Source organism: Pelodiscus sinensis, chromosome 2, assembly GCF_052426305.1.
Source record: "Pelodiscus sinensis isolate ZL-2025 chromosome 2, ASM5242630v1, whole genome shotgun sequence".
NCBI lineage: Eukaryota > Metazoa > Chordata > Testudines > Trionychidae > Pelodiscus > Pelodiscus sinensis.
The window spans coordinates 142,453,596-142,472,516 of NC_143053.1; the positions used below are offsets into that span (position 1 = coordinate 142,453,596).

At 43.5% G+C, this 18,921-nt stretch overlaps 1 protein-coding gene across 4 annotated transcripts in view; it reads right to left on the bottom strand.

Annotated features, from left to right (window-relative positions):
* LPCAT1 (lysophosphatidylcholine acyltransferase 1) overlaps positions 1 to 2,681 on the bottom strand; it is a 124,972-nt gene extending 122,291 nt beyond the window's left edge. For 2 of the 4 annotated variants that reach the window (XM_089776453.1, XM_089776452.1), the window contains exon 1: positions 252 to 509. In XM_089776453.1, the coding sequence (XP_089632579.1) occupies positions 252 to 371 (120 nt within the window). In that variant the 5' untranslated portion in view covers positions 372 to 509. Of the gene's footprint in view, positions 1 to 251; positions 510 to 2,528 lie in introns of those variants that run through there. The other 2 variants (XM_089776454.1, XM_075921518.2) reach the window with 2 other exon arrangements.
* Positions 2,682 to 18,921: the final 16,240 nt, after the last annotated feature.

An 18,921-nucleotide genomic window follows, 5' to 3' on the forward strand; every position in this document is an offset into this window, starting at 1 on the left:
TTTCTGCCCGTGAAAAGGCCGGCTGAAGCAGGGCTGTTTTCAAATTTCCCCCTTAGCCCGTTTATTGTGCCGTTCACGTCAACTCGATGTTTCCTGCCAGTCTTTCCCCCAGGGGCCCGCAGCGGGGCCGGCACATTGCGGGGCGGGGAGGGAGGCTACCGCGCGGGAACGGCGGTGCCGCGCTGGGTGGCAGCGCCGCGGGGCCATGCGCCCCGTCACCCCAGCGGGGCCCGGCGGGCGGGGGGACCCACCTTGGCTTTCTGCAGGGCGCTGAGGCGCAGCTGATGCACGAAGGGGCTGCGGGGCGGCGGCGGGGGCGGCCCGCGCTCTCTGCCGCCCGCCGCGGAGCATCCCCGGCCGCGCAGCCTCATGGCAGGGCAGGGGCGCGGAGCAGCCGAGCGGGGCCTGGCGGGGGGCGGAGGATGCTGCGCAGCCCGGTGGCGGTGGCGACAGCAGGAGGATGCGCGACCCGGACCCGAGCGACGCCGCTGCTCGTCTGCCCCGCCCTCCCAGGAAGCCGCGCATGCGCCCCGCGCTACCGAGGTGGTGGCGGCGGCTGCTGCTGCTGAGCTCCGATCTGCGCGGGGGGGGGGGATCGAAAGAAGAGACCGTCTCGCGCCGAGCCCGCCCCCAACGTCTGCGCCGAACCCCCCCCCTCCGCATCTGGCGCCCCCCCCATCAACCTTCCTGCAACGGCCGCACCACGCCCCCCCCCCCCAACGCTAAGCCCTAGCAACCCCGCCCCCTGCGTCCCCGCCCCCCTGCCAGGACCCAGCTCCCCAGGGGAAGCAGCCCCCCAACCACCCCTCACAAATCCCCAACCTCAGCAGAGCAGCCCCTCCAGGAAACAAAACCCCAGCCTGGTCCTGGAGCAACTCTCCCTTCATTGCCCCCCCCCCCTTGGAACAAACCACTAACCTCCCTTGGAAACAGCCTCTCCAGCCCACCCAAAACAACACCCTAGCCACCCACCTACTGGTAGCCAGAAGCAAGCCCTGCTTTGCCACAGCTGTCAGGGCTCTGTTCCCAATTGTACATGTATGTTTTGAGCTGGCTGGCAAAGGTGGGTTTGATCAAGCTGTCATGCATCCCAGTGTCTGCTATGTGAAAGGCTACCAGATTTCAGAAAAGATGCGGGGACAGCCAGGGAAGAAGTTGGATTATAAGTAAAATCATCCAAATGTCAAAGTAATTTGTCACCTATTACAGATTTAAGATTTATTGTTGCTATAGCCTTTCCAAAATGGCCCAATCTGCAAAAACTCACTAATCTTTGTAATGCTGCCAACTGGGGTCCGTGGCATTGGCTTGCCCTTCTTGGGAGACTCAGCTGCCTTCTGGGCTATATCTAAGCTTTTGGCTCTACAGATCAGAAAGAGGAGGAGTAAAGTGGTGGTCTTCTCTCAAACTTCATCCACCAGTAGCACTAATGAGACACTGTTCACAGTAGATGATACAGATCTGTGATCCTTTCCACATTTCTTGCATACTTTTGAAATCAGTGCAATAGTTAACGTTGACATTTAAATTATGATTGGGAATCTAAAGTGGAGGAGGTTGTTTCCCAGGGATGTTGAGTGTTTATTTTGGGAGACAGGGAGGAATGTTTTCCAGTGGAAGTTAAGGTTTAGTTCTGGGGGCATGAAGAGACTTGAGGTGCTGTTGCAAGATGATGGAGTTCTGAGGTAACTGGGCAGTTTATACCTCTCCGTGTTATTGTTTCAAATGGTTTGATTTCAGGCACACATAACTGAATTTTGAAAACTGTAATAAGAGCTAGAGAAATATTTTGACAACTTACTTTTTTATGAAAGACTACATTCTGGAGAAAAAAATGGCACAATGCAGGCAGAAAAAGGTCTGGATCTTACAAATTCGAAGGAAAAAGTAGCAAGATTTTGACATTTCCTGTCTATAGACAGGATAGAATAGAAGATGGTTACATATGATCATGGGATTTGTCATGTTGGATCCCACCAATTGTCCTTCTAGTCCTGTACAAAGGTGCCACTATCAAATGTTTCAGGGAAAAGTATCAGAAACCCTAATATGGGCTGCTATGGAATTACCTGTGTGGCCATTCTTGGGGCACCCAAGGACTGAAAGTCACCTTGTTACATGCTCCTGTTGCCAGCAAGAAAGTGTTGCATGTGGTGTTTGGGCATTATCCTCTTCCTAACACCACCAGCTTTTCAGCCACTCAAGCACTCTCCTCTGGGCAATGCCAGACCTGTTTCTTTCAGATTAACGATAAATGTGCCAGAGTCAGTTTGAATTATTCCCTTGTGGTATTCAACCCCTTTCACTGGCTACTCACAGAATTCCCAGATCTTTGGCACTCACGAACGGGTGGCATATACCGTTTACCAGTTTTTCCTTAAATCACCAATCCCATAGAATGCAGCACTGTTCAATACTTAGAATAAAACAAAAGTAGATGCATTGAAGAAAGAATAAGGAGTTGGCTGGAAATGAGAGAGTTGTGGAAACAAATGGTTAAAATAAAAAACAAAAGAATAAACACAAACCTGAGTCTACAATTGTTTGTCATCTCTCCTCAGTAATAAAATAGATTTCCTTCCAAAGTTCAGTTTGTTGCAGAGGTGACAGGTTTGTGGGAACCAGGATCCAATTTTTTGTAATAACTTTCCCAGTCTCCAAGAGGAAAGGACAGAGTGCTTTTCCAAATCCTCTGTCAGACCAAAAAAAAGTTGTATTTATTCTTATGCAGAGTGATTATTATAAATGTTACTTTTTTTCTCTCCATGTGGTTTTAGTTGTTTAAAGTTGTGTCTGATGGTTTTCTATTGTTAAATCTTGGGATAGATAGAGCAAGGCTAGACCACTAAGCCTTGCACTCTATCATCGATTGAATAGGGCAGCGTGATAACTCCCTTCTGCCTGATTGGTCCATCACTGAGACATATTATCTCTGAGAACTAACTTAGCGCAATTCTGTAAAGGATATTTTTGACATTATTACATCATCTCACAATGATTATGAATCTTTGTAAATTACAAGCTTTCTGTAGATACCTTACATCCCACTCTTTATGGAGAAATATCTTGCACAATATGCCTGGTGTAGTGAGTTTGTTAGATCTGAAATGAGAGTTGCTTGCAAAGAAAGGGGGACCCTTTGCTGAGGAGCCTCTGTGTTACATCTTACTCATCTCCATTCTAAAGTTAAGAGTCTCAGTCTTTGTAATCAGTCTTCATATAGAAATTTCCCATTCCCCTAATCATATTCATGGCCCAGCTCTGTCCATTTTATAGGAAACACTTCAATATGAATATTTCTTAGTGAGTAGAAGAAATTTGGCCAGACCCCATTCGATCCTGATGCCTTCTGTATTTCAAAATTTGTATTGCATCTGCATCAATGTGCTAACTAACAATGCCCATGAGTGCATACATTGCCCAGGAGTGTATATGTTGTCTCACAATCAGGAACTTCCACAGAAGTATAGTACAAGTGGGTGCTCATTCCCAGTGTCTTCCTAGGTCGGGGGTGGGAAGCGTAAGGGCCAGAGGCTGGATGCTTGCCTGGACCCAGCCCCTGAGGGTCAGGGCTCCTCCCAGCATTGGAGAGTATGCATTGGTGCTCCAGATCCCCAACACCCCACTGTGTGGCTGAAGAGCACAAAATTTTGTAGAGCTCTCCTAGGCTCTGATGTGTGAGGGGAATGTGGGGAATGTCTCTCTTCTTCTCAGGCAGGGGCTACATCAGTGAGAATTTGTGGGTTTTGAGGTGGGTTTTTTGCTTTTCACTTGTGTGCGGCCCCCGACTGATTTTTCTGTGGGTCAGCAGGCCCTGACCCCAAAAGGTTCTCCACCCCTGTCTTAGTTGAAGGATTCTTTCCCCCTCTCTTCTATAGTCTAGTGAACCTTTGAAATGGAGTCCTTCCAAGGTTATCCCCTAAAGGAAAGTCTATGGTTAAGAAAGTTTCATGCTGGTTTCTTCCCTTTCTGGTATTTGCTAAAGTGCAGATTGATCTGCCCCTACAATATCCTTCCCATACTCTGATGCTGAGTGACTATCTCCTTTCATTGTTAGCTTGATGGTTTTATTATCCTTTAATGTAAATTGGAAGTACCTTCAAAGCTGTGGAGTCACTTTCCTTTGACTAGGGTGTGGTAGCTTCAGCCCTGCCTGGCAGCACACTTTAAGAACTTAATTCCCAATGGGCTCGTCTACATTGGCCCCTTTTCCGGAAGGGGCATGGTAATTTTTGAAATCGCAATAGGGAAATGCGCGGGGGATTTAAATAAGATGGGGGATTTTGAATAAGATCCTCCAGAAAAGGGCACTTTTTCCGGAGGATCAGGGCCAGGGTAGATGCTCTTTTCCGGCTTTTCTAAAAGCCGGAAAAAAGCGGCAGACATTTTTATTTAAATGCCGCGGGGGATATTTAAATCCCCCGCGCATTTCCCTATTGCGATTTCAAAAATTACCATGCCCCTTCCGGAAAAGGGGCCAATGTAGACGTAGCCAATATGTTTGTAATTTTGCATTTGTCCTCTACTACGATACACCACACAATAATATTCATGATCCATATATTATTAGTTTTCTATTGATATCTTGCATGACATCTTTTAGTCATCATGATACTTGTGAGTCAGTACACAAAACTGGTCAGGCCAGCTGAAACTCACTGTCAGCAGGGGCTTGTCCTCTTGCACTGGGATGATGTTAGGGTTAGAGCTGCTAGCCTGTTTACTGCAGTTATATCTGTTGAAGACAATATGGACTGGTGTGGGAAAACAGCTTTACCACATAGAAAGCAATATGTGAAGGAGTGGAAAAAAGAGGGACCGGTGTCCCAAGGGTTAAAGAAAGCCTTTGGGCCCGCCTAGCACCACCCCGCTTTATCTGCAACTAATGCCAGGCCCGGAGGAAGGAGAAAAAGGAGGCGCCTGGTTCAGTTTGGGGCTAACTAGCAAGGTGGCAGGAGCCTGGGTCAGCGGTCTAAAGGACACAAACCAGAGAGCCTGTTGCTCAGTAGCCAGGGGAGTAAGTAAGCCTTCACTCTACTCCTCTGGGAAAAGGGGGGGGGGCTACTGACAATCCCCATCTAAAGGAAATCTGGACTCCTGGGGCCATGCCCAAAATTTAAGGACTTGAACAGGGAGTGATGTGGCATTTCTGGGAAAGGAACAGAGGGGGCCATTTCCCCCCCCCCCCCTTTTTTTTTCTGCCTGCTTATTCAGTGACCTAGCCACTAGGCTGCACAGGTGCTAAGAATCTGGCCACATTGCCCACTCTAAAAACTTTCAGAAGAGTACCCTCCGCGAAAATTTAATTAAGATCTCAGGGGGATTCAAGGGACATCCTGGATTATATAAACAAAAACTGCTCTGTCTGGTCCACTCTAGCAACTCTGCAGGGGAATGAAAAGCAGGTAACAACTCTTCCTCTGTTTGTTGTATTGCTGCATCCTCTACCATGAATAAATTGATGAAAAGGTGTCCTGCTACATTGGAGTCACATGCCAACTGTATATTTAAACATGGGAAAAGCATGAGCACACTTATCTGAATTTCCTTCCCCCGCATTAGGCTTACCAGTGCTCAGGTGCAGCAAATGGTTAGACTATTGTGATGGGGCCTCAAACAGGTCCTCTCCTGGATTCCATCATCATAGGTCTCCCATCCTCTTCCTTCTTGCTTGTTTACAGTAGGTGGTCTGTGTCTCTGGCTCATTGGAGTTATCTATAGGGCTTTATGGTGAGGTCTCCACTCAATAGGGCATGCAACAATTTGGAGAAGTGGCACATGCCTGCTGCAATTCCTTCATTTTCACATGGAGCAGCTGTGATCCTAGGCGTACCCCTTCACCAGCATTCTCCCTGCAATCTGCTCTTAGATGTCCATACTTCTGTGATTGCTCTGTAGCTGTGTACATCTTCTTCCCCCAAACTGAAGAGATCCAATATCCAATCAGGAAAAGGCATTTCAAATATGCCTGGGGTTTTGAACGGGTCAAGGGAATTCTGGTCTCCATGATTCCTGGGCAGTGGAGTTCACAACTGTGACCAGAACAGTCAGTGCCAGGCATTGTTGGAGAGCTGTTGGAGGACTGTTAGGTCAACACCATCTATGCTCAACTCTGCCTTTGTTATACTTGTAGAAATAGAACTAGCAGAATCTTGTCAGGGGGATAAGGCAATGTGCCACGTTTATTGTGAAGGCAGAATTCATGTACTATTCTTTGCTATGAAAGTTATCCACACAGTTCTACAGATGGGATATAATCACCAGCCTCTGTTACTCCTGCTGATTCACTGTCCAGGCAGCCTAGACATGAGGAGGGGAGCCAGCTCGTGTCAGTGCATACTGATGCTCCTGGAGAATGATTGTGGAACTGAAGGACCCAATTTTATAGTTTTGCTCCCGTCTTTTTATGCTTTACTCCATGGAGTCTGTCTTGTCCCACTGCCCCAGGACATTGTTTGTCCACAAGTCATTAGTTAATGACAGATGTGACTTTGATCTTCTTTTCTTGATGGGGCTTCTGTTTCTCTTTCTTGGATGGGTTCTTTTGCAGGGCTTGCTCACATTGTTCTTCAGCCATCAAGATGGTGCTAGCATCTCGTCTCCAGGCTGGCTGGGTTCAGGGACTGATTCTCCCCCCCCCCCCACACACACACTTTAACACTTTTACATAGACACACACCTAACTTTAAACAGATTTAAGGCAGTACATAGTATAAAATGGGCTTTCAGTTACAATATGTAAAAAAAAAGTTCAAAAAAAGAATAATAGGTTGTCCAAAGCCAATTCTTAACAGGTTACTAACAAATTAATTCCAATCCCATTCATAAAAATTTGGCCACAATTCATGAGGTTACATAACATCATGGTGATAGATATAATTTATTAAAAGGTTGATTTCATTCTTCAGCTCCACATTGTCCCCCTTTTTACTTTCCACTTTTATAAGTTAATGTGTAATTGCCTTAAAGCAATATTTATTGAGTGGTGACATCAGCCTGAGGCTTTAGTTTGTCATGCATTTTCCTTATCCAGCAATATATGTCACACATACACCCAGCACAGTACCAATACAATTAGCAAAGGGTGATATATATTAGATAGTATGCCCTTGGATGTGGGGGACCAACCTGTGAAAATATTATACTAGTGGTATACAGTGATTCTTTTTAGATTTAGCAATTTTTAACGTTTCCATTTGCACGCAGTATTTTAGTGACATTTCCATATATCCTCCCGTGTTTGTTATAAAAACTGAGTTACCTTTGTTTCTTTAAGGGAGTGATTAGTCAAATCATGCCAATCCAAACCAAAGTTAACAGAAAAATTAACCAGATTGGTAGCCATAGGTCTCTGTACTTTTTTACCTTTGGTAAGTAGTAAGTGTGGTTGCTAGCAAACAGCACAGTGACATTGCATCTTCATATGTCCACAGGTGGCTGGCTAGTACTTCCATCTTCCCAAAATACATTTTCCTAGGCAGTAATACATAAACACTGTCTGTTACACAAAACTCATGCTACATTTTCTAATTCATCCTAGTTCCCAGTGATATATGTATGCTACATGGTTATGTGGTGACAGGCAAGGACAAGCATACCATCTTCTAAGCGCTCCATTCATTACACCCCTGAGAATCCAAAAATGTTTTACTTTCCCATCTCTCTGATTTATAACCTGAGGTAGCTGAAAAGATCCCATGGTCAATATTAGGAGTGGGCTTACCTATAATGTCACAGTGATAGATAAAATTTATTAAAAGGGGATTTAATTCTTCAGCCCTACACCTTGACCACAGAAGGTCAGTCATGGCTCAGGGCTATTTGTGGAGATGGTGTTGCTCTAATAGGGAGACTGCATCAATGGAAGACAAATTTACATAGATATATGTACAATTAGATTGTTGCAAGGCAATTTACATCTACTTAACTTTGTAGTGTAGACCAGGCCAAAGCAAATCCAGATTGTGTCGCTAGTGCTGACCCTCACTTGTAGTCTCACTGCTGGGAAAACATAGGCACAGCATAGTTCTCAGACACTGCAAGACCTGGCAGACTTACCAGTAATGGGCTATTTAGGGCATTGATTTTAATTGCCTTTTTCTAGACATAGGCTTTAGCAGCATTGCAAAATGCGTAGTCTTGGCCAGCAAAGTTCCACCCTTATTAGACAGACAGATGGATATATGAAGGAGGATGGATAAATAAGTTAGGGAAGGAAAATGAGGGAAAAGAGAGTTTCACGTTCCACGTGGAGGTGAATCTCACTCCATCTCTAGCCCTTTCTGGTCAGAATATCCATCAGGATTAGGATAATGAAAGACCCTAGGAAATGGTGAGGGTGGCAGTTATAATGGTGAAGCTCATTTTAGCAGGCCATTCCCATGCCCTCCAGGACTCTTTAGGGACCCCAAGAAGGAGCAATAAGTGGAATAGCATGCCCCCTCATTATTTTATCCACCAATTAGACCTAATTTCTGACACACCAATTTTGGTTAATCGATTTATGGACTCACAATGTTTTACCTTGAAAGCATGAGCTAAACACAGTCCTTGAGTTATATTAGGAGGCCTTTTTCTTTGGACTAGTTCATTCTGTCTTGCTTTTGCACCTTTTCCCAACAACATCTATTTTATAGGTAATTATGACATCTTACACTCACCTTTTACAGTGGAGTCCACAATTAGGGTAAATGTGTACACCCAATAATAACAGAAAGCATTGGGTAGACAACTGCTTTATGTCTACACAGACAGTAGTAAAATATCAATAGTATCAATTTAGCACCAAAACACAAGATGATACTACTTTAGACCTCACCTGCTCATGGTGGATTTGGCACTGGGCAAAACCTCAGTCCTGCCATGAATGATTTCAGTTTTCAGTGATTTCAGCTCTCAGCTCAAAATACAGCTTAGTCATAAGAAATTTCATATTCACAAGAGTAAATTTAAAATAATCAAGTCCTTATAGAGCTTATTCTAGCTTTACTCTTGAGACAGTGGGGAAAAACAGGCTGAACCAGTCTTACAGCCAATGCCTGGAGGACATATCACCTGCTGATTGAAAGACCTGCCCTCTTCCTTTAACCATCACAGAACTCTGACAGAGAAGCCTTTGTTCAACAGAGATTCTTTAAACTGACAGTGTCTCCCTCCTTTGAAAAGTTAAGCACAGTCTGTCTTTTCTGTATTCCCACAATAATTTCAAGCATTCAACTGGTGATCATAGTTCACACTTCCTGCATTTAGTATTAACATAATTTGTGACATACAACAGTTAAATTGATTACAATGAGCAAAGGGCTACTCCATCAGCTGAATAGCTAACAAATCTAAACAAAGCAGGAGCAAACTGTACTTACATAGATACATCTAGGGTCTCTTCCAGCTAGCTGAAAGAGATGCATTCCTTCAGATCCTACTTACACATCCTGTTTCAAATAAGAGACTGAAAAATTGGGGAAAATGCAGAAAAGAATCACAAAACATTAAGAAAATGCCTTCTCAGTTGAGACACTTGCAAAGCTTTATCTGTTGAGTCTATTTAAAACATTTCAAAGGTGACTTAATTAGTGTGTAAGTGTTTTCACAGGTAGGAAAATATTGGGTACTAAAGGCTTCTTTGTGGACAATGGCATTACAAAAAACAAACAGTGGAAGCTAAGCAAATTCAAATTGGAAATCAGGCACACGTTTAACAGTGAGTGTTCTGTGCGAACTATGGAGGGATGTGGTAGATTCTTCATTCCTGATGTCTTCAGATTGAGACAGGTTGCTTTTCTGGAAGATATGTTTTAGTCAAACACTAGTTGTTGGGCTCAAAAAAGAGATAACTGGGTGTAATTTCCTGGCCTGTGATAAATAGGCGATCAGACTAGTTGATCTAATGATCTCTTTTGGCTTTAGAGTCTATTAATCTATTTCTTAATTTTCCTAAACCAACAGCTGCTTCTGAAGTTAGGTGAAATAATTTTACAAATGCATGTTACATTTGTAGTACCGTCTAGAATTGTTGTGTCCAATGAGGAGGTCCAGAGATTTACAAGAAATACAGTAATTAATCTACTATTTATTTAGTATTTATATAAAGTTTTCTTTTTAGAATCATTTGTAACTATGCAGGACAATGTAGCACTTTAAAGACTAACAAGATGGTTTATTAGATGATGAGCTTTCGTGGGCCAGACCCACTTCTGGCCCACGAAAGCTCATCATCTAATAAACCATCTTGTTAGTCTTTAAAGTGCTACATTGTCCTGCATTTTGCTTCAACTACCCCAGACTAACACGGCTACATTTCTATCACTATTTGTAACTATGGTATCCTCATGCCCAAAATGGAATGTGCTTTGTGGGAGTCTCCAGAAGAGAAAAGACTCTCACAGAAGCACAAAATAGAAGCTCCTTCAACCTCCACAGGTACCTGTTTTAACCCCCCACAGGTAAATACATGCACACAGCATAGTACAACAAATATAGCAAAGGGTTTATTTAGAGCAGTGTTTCTTAACCTGGGGTGCACGCACCCCCTCGGGATGTGAGACATGCCAGATTTTTATGATATATCTTAGGTTTAAAGAACTGACCTACTTCAACCATTTTTAATAAGGGTTGCGAGAACATATTTTGAGAACCAAAGGGATGCAGGCTGCAGTAAAGTTAAGAACCACTGATTCAGAGGGACACATGGAGAAAAACAGGAGGAGAAGAGTGGTAAAACAGGGTCACATACCACTAGGTTTCTGGGTCCTTGTTGTGTATCACAGTATAAAAACTTAGATGCAGAGCAATGTGTCTAGACTTAAAAGTTAAGCAATCCCTAGCAGAGTTCCAGTCCAGCAGGGTCATCTTTGGTGGCAGTAAGCTTTCCCCAATAAGCCCCTCTGATGCCCTCTTCTGCAGCACTCTGTAAAGCTACACAGAGCAACAACCTCTCCATTTAACTAGTTACAGCCTCCTTCCTTATCCCAATGCAGTTCACAAGCCCCAGTACTTATGGCCCCTGCAATTCTGGACAACAGTGATATTGAGCCTGAGCCAGTTTGTTCTTTCAGATGATTCCTGCCTGGCAGGGAGCTCCTCCTGGTTCCTGTCCTAGGAAGCCCACAGCTGGCAGCAATGTTTCTTCTATTTTTTTCCATCCATGGGCAGAATAAATTTTGTTGTGTGTGCTGAGGCATGTGCAGATGTACACCACCAATTGAAACACAGGCTGCTGGCTGTGGGTGTTCTGCTAATCAGCTTGGCAGCATTTGTAGCTCTCCTATGGCCACCCAAGTGCTCACATTACAGGGAATACTGGTTGGCAGCTCTGTTCCTCCTGGGCTTTGGGCTAATTCTTGGCTTCTTTGCTACAAAAGAGTCTGTTTGCTATAGGCCCTTTTATCTGGTGCACCAGACACACCACGTCCCTGTTATGCTCTCTCTCCTCTATTCTCTCCCTGGCACAAGCAATACTTCCTCAAGATCAGGTTTTCAAGGGGCCATGCTCTTTAAAACCCAAGAGAATTAGTATAGGCTTTGTGTGTTTTGGTGTTACATTTACAAGCATTTTGCTATTTATTGCTATTTTCAGAGCATGTTTGTGTATTATGTGAGATTGGTGATTGCTTTCACTATTACAAGGAAGAAAATGCAGTTTCTATAAGGTTCTGGGATTTTATGAGATTACACAGACTCTTATGACAGTTTCAAATGCCTCCCCGGAGTGACAGCCAAATGTGCTTAACCAAATTGTGTAGTGGGCAATGTTACTTTAACTGTGCATTTTTGATTGTTCTTAATTTGAGGGAAGGGATTCTCTGTCTTGATATGGCCCTTTTACTTTGTGGCACTTTAAAATCCTAGACAAATTTGCCCCAGTGCAGGTAATGAGAAAGACAAACCCTCTCCCACAAGTTGTAGTATAGGGGGCATGTAAGGGCAAGGCTGGAGGAGAAGGTGAGTGCTGCTGTCCCCAGGCAACTCAATTTTGGTTGCCATAACAAGGATGTGTATCTGCTCAGAAACAGAATAGCAACCTTAGCCTACAGAAAAGCCATTTTAGCTGCCCTTTCTCCCATACCGAACTGCAAGATTTCACCTGACACGTGATTTATTTATTGTATCTCTAAGTAGGCAGGGGAGAGTTTGTGCAGATATACTGTCAGGAAGGCAATACTTTAACTGTACTGATTTTCAGTTTAGTTTTGTTGTTCTGTAGTCCCATATTCCCAAAAGGTTTCACAGTATAAATTGCCGTAGCAGTATACATTGGCGATGTGCCAATGTTAATTCAATTGTAGCATAGTTTTTTTCATAAGCAAATTTGGATACTGAATGCAATCATTCGAGTATAAACCTGGAATTTTAGTCTCGCCTTAAATGAAAATAACAGTTCAGCCATAACACTGGAATTGCTAGCAATGCTTCCATAATGTAGCTTTCTAAGCAATGACTTAAGCACAGTACAAAGGATGTACAGTAAACAATAATAATAGAGAAAAATATTTAGCATACAAACATGAGCTAACTAAGTGCATTAAAATTAGACTGAATTCCCAATAAATATATTAGGCTAAGGAAAAATCTCCCAGCAGACACTATGGAATTTAGAACTTTTAAAACTAGATTGGACAAAACAGTGTAATATTGTGGGGGACATTCTGCACAGAAACAAAGCTGGATTGGATGATCTAATCTTTTGTATACTACCTTTATATGGTTTATATATAACTGTACTTTTATATAAAACACATATAAATATTAACTATGAAGTATCTCTCTCAGAGCCGGGAAGAGGACAATTCAATATTTAACATCTGAGCCTAAGTGGTTTCCTTTAAAAGTAAATCTACAAATATTTACAAAAAGCAGATAAAGTAGTCTGACCACAGTACTGCACAAAAACAAAACATTCTTCATACTAGAGAACAATGAGTCTTGATCCTTGCTTTGATTTTTAAGATGGCAATCCTTGACTTTCTATATGCAATAGAACCAGTTGCTCCCTCTCAGAATGCTCTTCAAGTAAGGGTGTACTCTGAAAAGTGCACTTTTCACAGTTAATATTATAGAGCCCATATTTATTTTCTCTCAGTGACTTGCATTACAGATTTGTTCAGTGCACAAATCAAAATCTCTTTTCAAAAATCCTTAAGGAGTCATTCAGTTTGGGAACAGGATCAAGAATGCTTTTATTTTGTGTTATTACCTGAAATACAGATTCTGAAATGAAAACTTACTAGTAATGTTGTTGAGAAGAAAGAATAGACTCTAGATTTTTTTTCAAGACTGTTATTTCTTAATGACAACATATCTGAGCACAGTGACAATAGTCTCCGTGGTAATAAGCTATTCTGCAGTGCTATCTGTAACAAAATTTTATAAAATGTTTCTTGAAAATACAGTAACATTATCAACATTTGCTGTGCAAATGAAACATGCCTGAAACATAGAAAAAAGATTGGAAAGAAAAGAAATAAAAAAAGTACATAATTTCAAAGTTTAATTAAAACTCTTTGGCTATAATTTGAAATTATTAACCTGGTCTGTGTTTTGTGTAGTGTATTGAAGACTTGGAATTTCAAGCTATTCCTATAAAAGCAAGATATCCTGATCCTGCTTGCAGGTGTAAGGGCTGTATGGGGAATGCATGAACAGAGTTAGTCTAAGAACCAGCCTCACTGCCTTATTTTGAGATAACTAGCATTGTTTCGAAATAACAATGCAAGCATCTATACAGTCATTCTGTTATTTTGAAATAATTTCAAAATAATGGATGGCTAATTCTGAAATCTGTAAACCTCATTCTACAAGAAATAATGACTATTCCAAAATAGCTATTTCGAAATAAAGCATGTATAGATGCTCCACTGCTGCTATTTCGAAATAGTCCCTCCCCAGGGCCATTTTAAGTTATTCCTCCCCAGTGCCTCCTGGGGCTCTAAATCAAGATAGCACATCCACATTAGGGAAGCCTGCCTTGGACTAATTTTGAGGCTTCCCTGTGGGTGTGGATGCTCTGTTTTGAAATAAGCTATTTCAGAATAACTATTCTGGAATATCTTATTTTGAAATAAGGGTGCAGTGTAGACCCCAAATAAAACCATCTCGCCCTGCACTGGCCCTTTAAGGGCAGACCCCGACCTGAACCAGGGCCGGGGAGTTTAGCCCAGATGAGGCTGTACTAGTCCATTAGGGCCCAGCTGGGAGCTATAATAGAGGATGGGCTGCTGCTGTGAAAGGGGAGCAGTGAGAACCTGGCTGGGGAGGGAGGAGGAAGCTCCCTGGAGCTAGGGCAGGGCTGGGGGAGCTCTGGCCAGCAAATCCTCAGACTGCAGGGCTTGAAAGAAGGCCCGATGAAGGAACATTGACTCCCGGAAGGGGGGCTCAGAGACAGACTTGGGCACTGCCGGAGGGCAGTGTGGCGAAGAGGATGCTGCAGCCGGGAGTAAAGAGGGGAGACACCACCCCAGAGAAGGCACCCTACCTGCTGAGGGAGCCAATTCCTGAGGACAGACGGCAGGGGGGTTATGGTGGTGAGTGCACCCCCCCCACACCCTGTATTAAAGCTTTACACAGAGAAAATTCAGCAGGTGACCCCTGTCCCCCATTTTATCAATGAAAGAGAGATATTCACAGTGTTTGCTTGCCCCACCCCCAGGTAACAACTATTTGCCTGGGGCAAAAGGTGTGTTTTTTATTAAGTATCAAACGTAGGATTTAAGTGATTTCAGGTGAAAATAAACAGATCAAAGTACGTTACTAAGATAAAATAAACAAAAGACACCAGCTACTTCTAACCCAAAAAACTTGTTGCATGCAAAGTCTTACTTTAAAAACAGTGGTTCTTATCTCAGGTAAAATGATTCAAGCCAGAGTTGAGCTTTACGCTGGCCTGGGTCTACAGCTTTTTTCAGAGTTCTTTAGAATCCTTTGTTTTCAAGCTTCTTCCTGTGTGCCTCACTCACCCTAAGTAAGAGGATAGTCTCAAAGGCAAGCTGAAGACAAAGACCTGATTGCTTTCCATTTCTTAAGTAGACTTTCCCTCAGGGCAGGAACCCTTTGTTCAGTCTCCTCATCCCTATGGAAAAGTACAATATTCAAAATGGATTCTAGTCCCAGGTGCCATGGTCACATGTCTTTCTAGGACCAACCTCAGTCTTGGCTTACAGGACACACAAGACCATTCATAGGTTGTTGATTTGAGTACTAAGCTATTAAGTTCCTAAAGTAATGCATGCCATTAGGGATAACACATTTAAAATTAAAACTAGATTCATGCTTCATATTTCTAACTTTACATATAGGAGTGATTCATGCACAAAAATAGGATATGCAGATTCAGCAGATTGTAACTTTAAAATTGATATGTTAATTATATGATGCATTTTGCATAAAGTGTCTTTGAGTTATGTATATTCATAAGCCAATTTTAATAAAGCATAGAGGGGGTTTGACAGTAGTGTTATATTACAACCTTTCAGAAAGAGATATTTGTGTGTTTGTTCACAGCATACTCAGAGAAATGAGATAAACGCAGAAAACTGGTGATGACGATTATTGTATTAATGATAGAAAAAGAGTAAAGATAAAATAACTGTATATGGCAACATGGATAACTTCCAATGAAAAAGGGAAGATTTTCAGAAATATTTTCAGAGGTTTGAGTAGTGTTTTTATGTAAATACCATAGAACATACTTTGTAAACAAAGGGCTGTTTCCCTAACATTGATGGACAAACCAGCACTTTTACAGTGCTTAACAATTTGTTTTCCACAAGAACTGGGTGAACTGGAGTACAATGACATAACAGATTCTAAAAAAAACCAAAAAACCATGTGCCTATCACCCATTTTTAAAAACAGAACTATAACTGAGTCAGCATCCAGTTCTCACAAATGCCTGACTCTGGTTGGGTGTGTCTGCAGTCTTTAGTTCTGGCAGTTTTTTTCAGTAACACAGTGCTCAAGCTGAGTCACACTGCCTGCACCTTAACCAGAGCAGAGTCTTTTTAAGTGTGCAGCCCACTGGGGACTATCTCAGTACCTTTCTGGTGTTTCTCTAGCCCTCCCCTGCACTTTGGTTTTTAAATACCCCAACTCTGGTATGAGCAGGGCTGGATGGAGGCATGGGCGAGCCAGGAAGCTGCCCAGGGCGCCAACCAATGAGGGACACCTGATGGCAGCTGTAAGGGGTGCGCAGCATCCCTTACAGCTGCCATTGGGAGCCGTACGCCCGGCTCCCGCAGCGCCAGCCCGCTCGCATCCCCACGGTGCCGGCCAGCAGCGCCCTTCCCCCCACGGCTGATGGGCCCTGCACAGCCCAGAGCATGCGCCAGCAGTGCTGGCTGGGCCAGGCTGGGCAGTGCATGCGCTGTGAGCCCCGGGGGGCGGGCCCGCACTCCACGGGTGGGACCCCGCACTCGCCCTGTGTCTGGGGGCGGCGCTGCGCACCCAGGTCCAGGGCACCAAAAGGGCTCAGGCCAGCCTTGGGTATGAGGCTGTATCCCTAGCGCTTCCTCCTTGGAGACACTATTGTCCTGCAGCACTCACAAGGCTGTCCTCAGTCCTAGCAGCTAGGAACAGCTCACACTCCTGGTCCTTGCTCACACTGAGCCGTCGATGGCCCTGCTGCTCTTCCGAGCAGCCAGGCATGCTCTTCATTTTTTTTCCTGCTCCAAGCAACAACTAAGTGCTGCTCTGGCCTGCAGCTCCTTTTATATGTCCTGCCTGGGCCCCTGTGTCTCCTCCACCCCAATGATCCACTCCAGGGCTATGTCTACACTCGCGGCTTCTTGCACCAGAAATATGCAAATGAGGCTAAGCATGGACTATCGCTGAGCCTCATTTGCAGAAGAGGCTCTTGTGCCAGAAGGAGCTGTCTACATTGCCCCTTCTTGCGCAACAAAATCCCTCTTGCGCAGTGCTGTTACACCGATTACTTTTCAGGAAGAACGGCATTGCCCAAGAGGATTTTTACCTAATAAAGCCTGTAAGTCATGTGACAGCAGCCCAGCAGTGGCACCTCATATAAGAAGATTGCTGATTCATAAGGAGTAAGAAGTATCCCATGGTTGAGCCAAGGGGGGGGGGGGGTAGCTGGGGATTCTTATCAGGATAATTGCAGAGCCCCTAGAAGGAGGGCTTTGGGGTAACCTGCATGGAAAGTGAACACTTGGAATATGTCTGCACTATAATTAAAAACCCATGGCTAGCCTGTGCCAGATGACTCAGGCTTGCAGGGCACAGCCTAAGGGACTGTTTAACTACTGTATAGATCAGTGGTTCTTAAGTAGGGGTACCCGTGCCCTTGGAAGTACACAGTGGTCTTACAAAGACTACATCAACTCACTTAGGTACTTGACTAGTTTTGCAACGGAGTACATAATAAGCCCTGCTGAAGTCAGTACAAACTAAAATTTCATACAGATGATTTATACATGAACTGAAATGGAAGTACAGTCTTTATATTCCAATTGATTTATTTTATAATTGTATGGTAAAATGAGAAAGTAAGCAGTTTTTTAGTACTAGTGTGCTGTGACAATGTATTTTGATGTCTGATTTTGTAAGCAAGAAGTTTTTAAGTGAGGAGAAAGTTGGGGGTACACAAGACAAATCAGACTCTTAGAAGGAATACAGGACTCTGGAAAGGTTGAGTGCCACTGGTGTAATTGTTCACGCTTGAGCTGGAGCAGTAGTGTGCAAATACTGGCACATGGGCTGGATGTGGTTTGCCAGGGTTAGCCCCTGGTGGACTTCCGCCACTGTATTTACCTGCATTTCTGCAGATGCGGGCGCTTGCTGCTTCCCTTGGCTAGGAAGGGCAATCCACAGCCAATGGGAGCTGTGGGAAGTGGTGTCCCAGTCTACGCTGCTTCCTGCAGTGGCCATTGGCTGGAAACAGCGATCCACACCTGCAGAGGCACAGGTAAATAAAGTGGCAGCAGCCAGCTAGGGGCTTATCTCCATTTTTATTGCCCACCCCTGAACTGGAGCCTGGGCTCTAGGACCCTGTGAGGTAGAAGGGCCTAGAGTTTGGACTGCAGTGTACATATCTGGGCTCAGACTGCAATTAAATGTCCCTTAGTCCGAGCCTAGCATGGCTGAGTCAACTGTCATAGGCCTGCCACAGGTGTCTAACAGCAGTGTAGACATACCTGTGGAGTTGGAAATACTGTACTGTTACATTGTGCTTTGTAACTTCTGTAAACAATATTTGTAAATCTGCAGATCTGTTGACAGAGGTGGAACATATATTCTCTATTTCTGTAGATAATTTTTTTATAATCAAAAGATACTTTCTCGGTATCCATTTGAGTTCCATGCACAAGTACAAATTAGCCAAAATAATGCTAATATGACATTACTGGCCCATTTAATTTCTGCAACTTGAAATAATAATTACAATGTCAATACCATCTTAAAGAATGTTACTTTTTTCTAGAACAAATGATACAATTTAGATAAGGACATCTTAAAGTGTCTGCAGACCTCATAGCTGTAACTTTGTTTAAATATTACAAAATCCTTTGCATTCCAACACATGAGAGCTTTTCACTTGCATATGTTCTTTTCTAGTCTACTTGCCTGATAGGGATTATGATTTGTAAGTTATTTGCTTATCTAGATATTTCATTACACTGGCTTTATTTTAAAAAGCAGTTATTTAACTCCATTTAAGTAATAAGTAAAGCAGTCGCTCAAAATGGCTCTTAGATTATTTAGGGAGTGTTGTATATTATTAACAAAAGAACCGGCATTCTGGGTCAGACCAAAGGTCCATCTAGCCCAGTATCTTGTCTTCGGACAGTGGCCAGTGACAGGTAGTATAGAGCAGTGGAACAGGCTTTCATCAAGTGCCACATCTCCTGTTACCCATTCCCCAGTTTCTGGGAAACCGGTGAGGGACACCATCTTCGCTATTAGGCATTGATG